This window comes from Embiotoca jacksoni, unplaced genomic scaffold (genome assembly GCF_022577435.1).
Source record: "Embiotoca jacksoni isolate LCO1_2020_lvr unplaced genomic scaffold, fEmbJac1.0.p SCAF_33, whole genome shotgun sequence".
Taxonomy (NCBI): domain Eukaryota; kingdom Metazoa; phylum Chordata; class Actinopteri; family Embiotocidae; genus Embiotoca; species Embiotoca jacksoni.
The window spans coordinates 3455837-3467152 of NW_027185385.1; the positions used below are offsets into that span (position 1 = coordinate 3455837).

The 11316-nt window shown below is 37.3% G+C and overlaps 1 protein-coding gene across 2 annotated transcripts in view; it reads left to right on the forward strand.

Annotated features, from left to right (window-relative positions):
* Positions 1-8227, forward strand: part of opcml (opioid binding protein/cell adhesion molecule-like) — a 335923-nt gene extending 327696 nt beyond the window's left edge. For both annotated transcript variants that reach the window (XM_069165045.1, XM_069165044.1), the window contains 4 exons: positions 3704-3841; positions 4212-4332; positions 5283-5434; positions 5798-8227. In XM_069165045.1, coding sequence (XP_069021146.1) covers positions 3704-3841; positions 4212-4332; positions 5283-5434; positions 5798-5898 — 512 coding nt within the window. In that variant the 3' untranslated portion in view covers positions 5899-8227. The remainder of the gene's footprint in view (positions 1-3703; positions 3842-4211; positions 4333-5282; positions 5435-5797) is intronic.
* The last annotated feature ends 3089 nt before the right edge of the window (positions 8228-11316 follow it).

An 11316-nucleotide genomic window follows, 5' to 3' on the forward strand; every position in this document is an offset into this window, starting at 1 on the left:
ACGTAGATAGGTTGTTGTGAGGTAGATAGGTTGTTGTGAGGTAGATAGGTTGTTGTGACGTAGATAGGTTGTTGTGAGGTAGATAGGTTGTTGTGAGGTAGATAGGTTGTTGTGCTGTAGATAGGTTGTTGTGAGGTAGATAGGTTGTTGTGAGGTAGATAGGTTGTTGTGACGTAGATAGGTTGTTGTGAGGTAGATAGGTTGTTGTGACGTAGATAGGTTGTTGTGAGGTAGATAGGTTGTTGTGCTGTAGATAGGTTGTTGTGACGTAGATAGGTTGTTGTGCTGTAGATAGGTTGTTGTGAGGTAGATAGGTTGTTGTGACGTAGATAGGTTGTTGTGAGGTAGATAGGTTGTTGTGACGTAGATAGGTTGTTGTGAGGTAGATAGGTTGTTGTGCTGTAGATAGGTTGTTGTGACGTAGATAGGTTGTTGTGAGGTAGATAGGTTGTTGTGCTGTAGATAGGTTGTTGTGACATAGATAGGTTGGGTTTTTGCGTCGCCTTAAAAAACCTGAGCTGAAGACGGGTGAGAAACTGTTCAATGGTCTAACTCCACATTTCAGTGCGACAAAGTTTTCTAGCTTTGCACATGCTTTCAGCAACTCATTTCACACGTATATAATGTACTGAGAAGCAAATCTTGGAATTTGCTATGCAGCATCTTTAACTGAAGCATGCTATTGTATTATTTTTTTGAAACACCTGTTTTTCTTTGGTTGGGCAGAATCCAGTTAAACATTTAAATGCAAATTTGCAGATTGAATCAAGTGAACTTTAGCTTATTATAGATTTATAGTCAGACATCAAGCAGCATGTCTGTTAAAGCCACAGAAAAATAAACAACACTGCAATATACTGTACTGTATGTGCAATCTGGAAGCAATAATCCAGTGTAATACCAACACAAGTAGGTAATTAGATTATAATGTGGCAGTCGATTTAGTTTCACCCTTGGCTATAATTAAAGAAGTCACCAGCTTGTAACCCAGAGGCATTTTGTCACCAGTCTTTCTAATATAGTTATCCAAGATGAAAATGTTCAATTATCTGTGCTAGCAGTTCCCATGGTTATATGCAACAAGCTGATTATCCCCAACCCCCCACCTTTTCAGTGAATCCCATGTCTGCTGCAGCCGTGTATTCAACTGGGAATTTGCAAAACATAGTGATATTATGCTAATGTTGAGATACTGCAGGATTGACATTTCCACTGATTGGGATTAGTGCTTCTATCCATTTTCCCACCAGCGCTGCAATAGTTTAAGGTCTCTCTGTCACATGAACATTCTTTTAACATCGCAGGTGTCAGGGGCATATTGAGGGGATACTCAAGTGGGCTTGTTTCAATGCAATTAGTTTATTTTCTTTGTGTAATGAGTGCATGCCCAAAGCTTTCTGCCTTCTGGAGACAGTTAAAAAAAAAGAGCTAATCCCAAATTCAGAGACGGGGTTAGCATGGTCTGATTTTTTTTGTTTTGTTTGTTTTTTTTAATTGAGATTTTCAACAAAGATAAATACAAGATTGTCCCACCTGCTCAGTTTACACATTATTCTATAAAGGACATTTAACTCTATATCTTATCCAACCACACTGTAGTCACTCCTTTCTGCAAATTCATTACATCATTAACAAGCAATGCATTCGTAATTACCTGATGAGCCAGTTTCTGCTCAACTACTTTTAGTTTAGTAGTTCTTTGTGTCATGGGGGATGACGGTTAAGAGTCAGTCTTCTATTTTCTATATAAAGGAGGACAAATCAAGTTATAAATGTACAGTGCTGGCATAGGTTAAATGACTACTGAGCCTCTATAAAGCAATTGTATATTGCTCTCTACAACTCGGACAGAATTGTAAAATGTGCTCAACTGACATCACTAAAGTAATTTCACGTTCTTTAACAGAGTGCCTTCGTTCAGAACATACAAGCTATGAGATTTGTGTGTTACCAGGCAGGAATTGTTACATTAAGAGAAATGTGGGGACCAATGGTTTTAAAACTCAACCCATATCAGGAGCAAACCACACCACCAATGAAAATATCTCCACTATTAATGTAGATGTATACTCATTGCAGCAATACGTCTCTCCAATTGTAGCACCCAACCTCAACAACAACAGCAAGAAAAAAAAGATAAGCTGCCAAACAAACTTTCCACAGAGAAAAAGACAGGAGAGGAGGTGGTTATTTATCAGGAAGCCTGCAGCTTTTGTAGAAAGAGAAAACTGCTTGTCCAATGTTTCCATGTATAACCAGTTTAGCTCACTTTATTGGCCAAAACATAGTCATAGGTTACAAACTGCTCACCCAACAACTGTCTGTCCTCTCAGCACTGCTGGTTGTGTTTTCCAGTTAATCATTTGCATCTTGTAGAAGGTCTACAGCACCTCATTGTCCAAGTAGGTGGACAACTTTCATGCATCCTGCTTTTCTCGATCAGTATCAGGGACAGTAGCCAACAAAAACTGCAGATACTGAAATTCACTGCAGCAGAATGAGTCTGTTTATTTTGGCATTGGAGGGCAATTTGAGCAAAGGCGCCACCATGCGTTTTTCTCAACTGTAATCTCTGGCTCAAAAAATCACAACTGAATATTCAAGTCAGTCAGAAAACTAAAAATAGTATCCTCGTTCATGACATCCTCTGCAATCCTATTCTGGGATGTCATGTTTACTGTTGGAAACGTAGCTGGTTGCAGTACAAGCTAAGAGAACAGCATCAATTAGCCTGTAGTTGTCTCTTGCTCCCAAACTACATCACGATACATATCACATGATGTGTTTATTGCTTCCTTTGACTACATATGCTGACTTAATATTTACATAAAAAGTGGCAACTTTTCTTTTTAAGAGAAGAGCATCTGTGTGTCTTTGCGATATACAGCCTGTATATTGTGTTTAGGCACAGAAACAACTTGTTTAAGTTTTGGGAAATATCATGATTTGGAATACAATGAGTATTTTGTTAAGGTTAGAGGTCCTTCGTTTTCATGATTGTTTAATGTGATTGTTCTGTGATTTATACTTTTATTGTGTTGTCTTGATCATTTTAACCTGTAAAGTGTCTTTGAGTATCCTGAAAAGCGCTATACAAATAACATGTATTATTATTATTATTATTAAATTGTTTTTATTGATTCACAATGTCAACATGAAGCCTCATTTTAAGCTGCTACTGTTTTCTCTGTTAAAGTTACTGCATTACACCTTAATACAAACTCAACATTTCCTGTAGCCCTTTAGCATTTCAGTAGACAGACACCCTTCTTTTGGTTGCATTTCTATATTAGGAATTTGTTTTGCAGGAACGTGTCGTGACTGAAATCGGACAATTACACTTACATGAGCAATCCAGAAAAATCTATGGCAATAAATTTGCATGATTCTGCCGTTGACTGTTATAACTATTGAAGTGGTTACACAACCTAAAAAACAGCATGCTGCTAGCACAGCCAAAACACAAGATAACTGCTGGATGAAAGAACTGGTCCACAGAATTTTTTGTGCAGTTTAGATAAAATTGTATTGAATTTAGGCAAGTAAAAGAAGCCACTTCAGAGGGATGGCTGGTCAACATACTCTTTGTGGCAGGGCATCTTTTCTTCCTGTTGTAATTCAATAAAATATCTGTCACTCATTCACTTATACTGCCGCATTTTAAAGCATTACGTTTTTCCTCTGTCTCTTTCATTCTTCACAGGCACCCATAAATTTATGACGGTGGGCGAACATCTGCAGCTGATAGCTGTCACCAAAGAGCAATCGGGATCATATGAATGCATTGCTTCTAATGACATCTCAAACCCTGATGTCAGGACAGTGCAAGTCACCGTCAACTGTAAGGGCCAAAATATTTCATTCATGGTCAAATTATATGGAGGACATAATGATCAGAGTGTACGGAGTTTGTGTGTGTGTGTGTGTGTGTGTGTGGGGGGGGGGGGGGGGGTTATTGCCGTTAAATCACTTTGAACACTTCTCTGATAAGGAATTCTTAATTCTTTGGATTAATAGCCATATGCAATTGTAAACATTGAACTTGATGTTGTCCCAAATAATTAATCAAACTCCCTCTAAGTCTTTTTTCAACATAACATCAATTTACATTTGAAGAAAAATGAGTATGAAGCTGCCCAAAATACGATGCAATGTGGCTATATATCCGCTATACGATGCTATTGTAAGATTTCTTTCACTTTATTCTATAGATCCCCCCTTCATTTCCAAGGCGAGGAGTACAGGTACTCCTGTCGGACAAAAAGGAGTCCTGCAATGTGAAGCCTCTGCTGTCCCGAGGGCAGATTTTGAGTGGTACAAAGAAGACCGCAGGCAAGTATTTCCAAAGAGCTCTATGATTTCTACATGCTCTAAATTGTTTGAAGTCCGTATTACAGACACACAATGACACTTATTCTGCTGTAGGCTATGGATGTAGTTAATTTGAAATAAGCCCGACTGGATCATCTTTGGTGATAACTGACAGATTTTACACATATCTTTCTTTAAAATGAGATCCTGCTTTTGATATACTGAGATAACCATTGATGCCCTGTATTTTTCGTCTTTCTGTAGGCAAAATATCTAATCACATAATGAAAAAATGAATAAATAAAATCTTCAGTCACATTATTTGCAAAACAATCATGTTCACCAAAGGCAACTCTTATTATTTTTACACCTTAATCGGTTTATGTCAGTGGGCACAGAGCTCCAATGTTAAAGGATATTCTAGTATAATACAGCTTTTTCCAAGTGATGGCTGTAGACTGGAAAGATGTTTACGAGCAACGCCAGAGCTGATAAGCTGATATAAACAGAAGCTGTGTTGCACCAGTAAATGGTCCCTGACGGTGACAGCAGCACTTCTCGTCAGTCCCCAAAAGACAAAATGAGTCTCCAAGAATAAAAAGATGTAGGACGGTGATCAAATAAATGACTGGCTTCCATAAAAATGGAATAAGGCAATCAAACAGTAGCGGAGGAATAGGAAATGCAATGAGTGAAACAGAAGGAAGGTCGTTGTTCAATGAAGGATACAGTACAAAAATACATGCACAGTTACTGGAAGAAGGCACTAAGGTATTCCAGTTTTGATTTTATAAATGATACATTTTATACTGGTGTAAAATGTATTTCTAATTTAATGCAGATACCATTTGTAAGTGCACGTGCCAGAGATTTGACAAAAATTCTAAACAAATAGACTTACCATCTCAGAGGATTCCAGAAATGAAAAGGTTCTTTTCTTGCTTTGAAAGTGTCTCTTCTCTCTCTTGCAGGGTCCTCAATGGACTAAACGGTGTTAAGATAGAGAATCAAGGTAAACAGTCGATGCTCATCTTTTTTAACGTCTCAGAAGAAGACTATGGGAACTACACTTGTGTTGCCATGAACACAATGGGAATCACTAATGCCAGTATAATTCTTTATGGTAAGAATACACATGCACTAAAATGTTGACCTTTAATAAAATAAATGCAATTTATTTCTCAATGGGCTTTTTTTAAAGGATCCTTGAAAATGCACATTTAAGAAAAATATAATTCTGACGTGATAGTTACCTTTTGTATGTTATCCACTGATTTATCGTTTAAGCTTCACCATTACCTTGTTTCCATACCAATTGGAGCAGTAATATAAACCTCCAGTTTAGCTGTAGGAAATAAGCCACAAGATTATTTGAGTTCCATCTGGGCTACGGTTAATACTGGACAGCTTTGGCTGCTGCATTGATATGAACTGGAAGACATGCTAACCCTGATGATGGATCAAGTGTTGCCTTATTCTCCTGCAGGTCCTGGTGCAATGCATGATGTGAACGGTGCTGCAGTGTTGCCTCGCTGCTCCGTATGCCTCCTGCTGACTGTAACCTTACTCTACTTGCTCAAGTTCTGATGTGAAGTGTGGCCACCTTTGAGCTTCTCTCAGCATTGAATGGAAAGAACAGACTATTAGTGCGATAAGAAGAATGGAAATCTAAGACCGCCAGTGGTTCATCCTTAGGTTTTTATTTTTGTTTTTTTCTGGCTTTGCATCGGAGTCTGTTCTCTGTTGGCTCAACAAGAGTGAGAGGCATCAATCCAAGGAAGGGAAAAATTTGAAACATGCACTAATTTGATGATGGTAAAACTACTGAGTGTGTATTCCCCCAAAAACCTTTTTGTATGTGAAATGGGAAAAAAAAGAAAAAAAATACATGTAACCGTTGATAGTTGACTGTTTATTGCCCAATATTGAAGTGTACATTCAGATTATTATTATTGTGTCACGTCCTGTTCGATATCTGTACAATACCATTTAGCTTTTTTAAGTAAATGACAAAAAAGTAAAAAATGCAACGTGATTGTTGAATTTTACTGTATTTTTACAGTTGTATGCAAAACAGAATAACTGATCATCCATGACAAACAGTTCAGAATAATAAATAGTACACCATGATTTCTCAGGCAAAGTCCTACAGCGTAGTGCATCCAAAATTTTTTTTTTTCATCGTAGTGTGTGTAGAAAATGTACAAATGTGTACAAACAATTCCTGCACTGTTGTTTTTCAGAATGCATACACTTATCAAATGGTGTTTTTGAAACACCTAAGCATAGTGTCATAGCAGCTTCATGGCATATTCATACTGACAATCTTAATTTTAATTTGTAAAACTACATTCTCCACATCTAATGATAATTTTGTGTTTTAAAGTATTGGTTTTAATGCTGTATAATTTAATCTTATGGTAAATTAATAAATTGTTCCCCAGATTTGTAAAAATAAAAGCACATTTACTTTTCTCAGGCAGCTGCAGTGGTCCTCATGTTCTCTTACTTGAGTAGACCTTTATGCAATTGTGAGTTTTTGTTTGGATTCTTGGAGCAAAACATGTTGCCACTGCTGGTGTTCGGTTTTTTGTTCATCTGCAATTCGGAAAAAACAAGATGATCTATCTAATCCTCAACTATCTCTTTAAATATTTCTAAAAAATCAACACATTAACTATAAAGTAAAGACTACCACTAAGTGAAAACTTACATTTGGATAGAGGGATTTAATGGTGCAAGCCTGTGTATTCTTTTAAGTTTTATTAACATTTGAAATGTGACTGTTTAGTCTTTTATTTATTTTTTACAGTCAATGCAGTCATCCCTTTCCTCCCATATCTGTACACTGTTATTGTTAATTTATTATCTATTTATTTATTTATGATTATTTGTATTAATCTCCTAACTATATTGTTTTTATTGCTCAGTAATCATTGCATTGTAACGCAAATCATTATGAACTGCAACACTAATTCCATGCTACAATAACATAAGTGTGACAAGAATAACAGCAGATATTATGTTACTTATTCGTGGCTTAAAGCATAACTTTGTAAATTGATTTGGTATGCTCATTTACATATGTAATATATACATTTTATTACGATCAAAGTTTATACACAAACATGCTCTGTCAGTCAACCAGAAAACAGGTGTTTTCTGACATTTATTCCACTAGTAGTTTAATTTGAACTGGTGGAAAAGCCGGGCAAACTTCTTTGATTTACAAGTACTTCCATTTTATTTGTTCTTCATGATTTTTCTCAAAAACCTGCTCGCAGCTCCAGTCCACATCAGCCCACAGATTATACTAGCAAGAGGAGTTGACTTGAACAAATGTTCCGTGTAGCTGCTATGAAGCTTTTTTCAGGTGTTGTGAATGTTTGCTTTTAATCTGGTTCGCCTCGAGATATCCAGCGCACGCTGTTTTCGAGACTGCAGCAGTGATGGTTGTGTTCTGTGGTTGGTGGATGAATTTTTAAAGGGCATTTTTCAGTCTGCATTTGACAAAGATTCCCAGTGATGAGAAAAATAAGTAGAGCACAAGTGATTTCTAATGTGATGTTCTTCTATTGTCCAGTTCACTCTTGTGCATACCTATGAGAATGAAGTATGTTAAAGACATAACAAGAGGGATGAGACTGATGTATGTGGGAATGCTTTTGTTGTACTCACATGTTAAGTTATGTACTTGTGATAATGGTGAACCAGTCAGCTGCAGACTATGTCACAAGATGTGATTTCACTTTTGAGGGATTTGCAAAAAAACACAGACAGGTGGGATAAAGATGCCTGCAAAATCAAAGTTAAGGGTTACTGACACCCTGTGATAGATGAATATGATAAATATTGATGTCAACAAGCTTGAATCAGTTTGTTTTAAATCCCTATTAAAAGAGAACTGATAATGGAATTTATTTAAGGTGTATTTTTGCATCACACCCTGACAGTGACAACTGCACATTTTTTAAATGTATTTTTATAGTTTTAGGATTTCAGATTATTGCATTTCACATTGTTTTGTTTCTTTATAGACAGTTGTAGTGTGAACCTGTTTGATGTTTTCTGGAGGCTCAGCATACAATAGTCACTATTGTGGTATGTAGTCATCGTATCTTTTGAATAACAGTCGTTAAATTGGTTAAATGCTAACATAGGTTGCCATATATTTGTTCTGACTTCGATGCCATGCATTACAGTCTCTCTTTGGCTTAGGGGTCCCCAACCCGTAGATTTATCATGATCTACCAGTAGAATGTGATCTTCTGAGTAGATTGTGGAAGGTTCAAACAATATGCAGTGCTTCCCATACATAGACTTACTTGGACAGGCCACCTAGTTATATTGATCTCCTCCCACCGTAAATGCAGACCCGCTGCATTCACAATAAATACAATATTTTCAGCTGTACCGCAACCTGAGCTGTAAAGTGAGTGTCTGTCACTGAGTGAGTTGGAGATCAAAGTTACCCCACAATTCGGCTGAATGCCACGGCTTTTCAAATTAAAAGCCCTCCAGTTTCACGCAGGGTCCAGCCATATACTAGGTTTTTTACAAGGTTTCTTTCTTTCAGGAGGGGCAGAGAGTCCCAATCAAAGGGAAAACACTGGATTTCCCTTGTTAATCCAATATTAGTCTGCTTTATTTGACACTTTTCAAACCAGTTTGGACACACAAGAGTTGCGTGCACTGATATGCACTTGAAACATCAGATCAAATAATTGTGTCATGTCAAAGTGATCACTCATAACGACATATCTACAGAGAATTTTCACCAAATCTGCCCCTCAGCTCTACAAAGCATTTTTAACACATTTTAGAACAATGTTATTTTTGACAGCCTAATTATCTATCCAAAATGATATACTGATAAACCCACTTTTACAAACTATATACCCGATGAAAAATGTTAGCGCTACCTACATTTAGACTCACACTTTTCTAAGGAGGTGGTTCAGACCAAGACAACATTAAAAGGAAAGAAATTAATAAAAAAAAAAGTTAAGGCAATCTAATTTGGCTTATTGAAAGAGCACATTTAAAAAAACAATGATGACCAAAGTCAGGAGGCCAGGGGCTGCAAGTCCTTTACCTGGTGCCCAGCTCGCGGTGCACCCATTTGCTATGTTGGGATCACAGCTACATGGGGATGGAGAGAAATGAAGAGGCCTACGAGAAAGACAAAGCCTGACCACAAAGAGACAGTGACTCCAGATCCCCGCAGGCTTTGCTTTTCATACGTAAGTCTGAAGCCCAATCTGGCAAAGGTACACTTGTGGAAAACCTCAGAGCCCAGAGGGATACCCTGTGCTGTGTCATGATGCCACACCCCGGTTAAATTGCCAGCTCGACTCGAACGCCGATTGAGAGGTGCAACCAAGAAAGTTTGGTTGTTTTATTTACTAAGACTTGGCCAAAGTTGCCCAAAGTCGCTGTGCCGATGGAGAAGCCACAACTCATATCAGATTACCTGCAGAAAGACGACACGATTACAGTTTCCTCACAAAAACGGAGAGGATAAATGCGACCACTGACAACCACCTCCTTTTTAATCCAAGTGGACTCATGCTGCCTTCCCCACTGCCAATACAGAGGAAGATCAGCTGTGTCGCAACCCACAACCCAAGTGACTAACGGCCCGTTACCTCCTGCCAAGAGGGGACTCGCTGGAGTGGGCAGACTTCCCCACACACATTACGTCAAAGCAATATGAAGTAAGAGGCTTCTTTTGTCTGGGCAGGAACTATTTTCTAAGTTTATATATATATATATATATATATATATGCGTGTAGAGGCGGATCTGGCCTCGTGGGCGGACATGTCTACAATGGTGGCTGTAACCACGCGCAGAGTCAGGATAATGCAATGGTGCCGAGGTAGTGTGGAGCAGTGATGAAACAAATGAATGGAAATCCAAAAGTGTACTAACACCATGTGTGTGGTGAATGTCCGAGCGTCTGTAAATTGGTGTGTAGGCTTGTGAAAGTGAAAGAGAAAAGAGGAAGCATTTAGCTAATAGTCGATCACAACGTTAATGCACATGGTAATAACAAAACGTATATATATATATATATATATATATATAAATGGAAGTGATTTACTTCTAAATAATAAATAATAGAGATCATATGCAGTGTAACCTTTTCTGTTGTGCTTTGTCGTAACTGCTCCAATAACTGATTAAGTTTCAGTATTGATGCACCTAAAGCATTACTTCTTTCAAAATTATTTAAAGAGATGCATTTTCAAAGGGGCTTAAAACTTATTTGAACGCGGTCCACTAGTTCTGAAGTGCTACCTGCTTATTCAAAGATGTGGTTTTGTTTCTGTGTGAGTTCCAGCCATCAGACTAGAAGTCCCAGTTGCATACCTTTTTTTAAATGTGGAAAAAACAATTCCAACGCTTAATAGTTCAATTGTCTACCTGTCTTTTCATGTTGGACATTATGATGGTTGACCTGTGATTTTGTTTGCTATTTGTTTATGTTGAGTTTTTATATATATATATATATATATACAGGATCATTATGACTCAACAAATTTGTCAGTGATGAAAATAGTAATCATTAATTGTCATCACTTTAAATCAATACATTTGTCTAAGTACAGTCACAAGCAAGTATTTATAAGCAATATACTCAAACATATGCTTGGCATCTAATGTGTGTGTGTTTGTGTGTATGTATGCGTGAAAGAGAAAAGTGGAAGCATTTAGCTAATAGTCGATCACAACGTTAATGCACATGGTAATAACAAAACGTATCTAAACGTTATATCTATACGTATATAAAACGTATATATATATATATATATTAACGTCGTGATCGACTATTAGCTAAACGCTTCCTCTTTTCTCTTTCACGCATACATACACACACACATACATACACACAAACACACACACATTAGATGCCAAGCATATGTTTGAGTATATTGCTTATAAATACTTGCTTGTGACTGTACTTAGACAAATGTATTGATTTAAAGTGATGACAATTAATG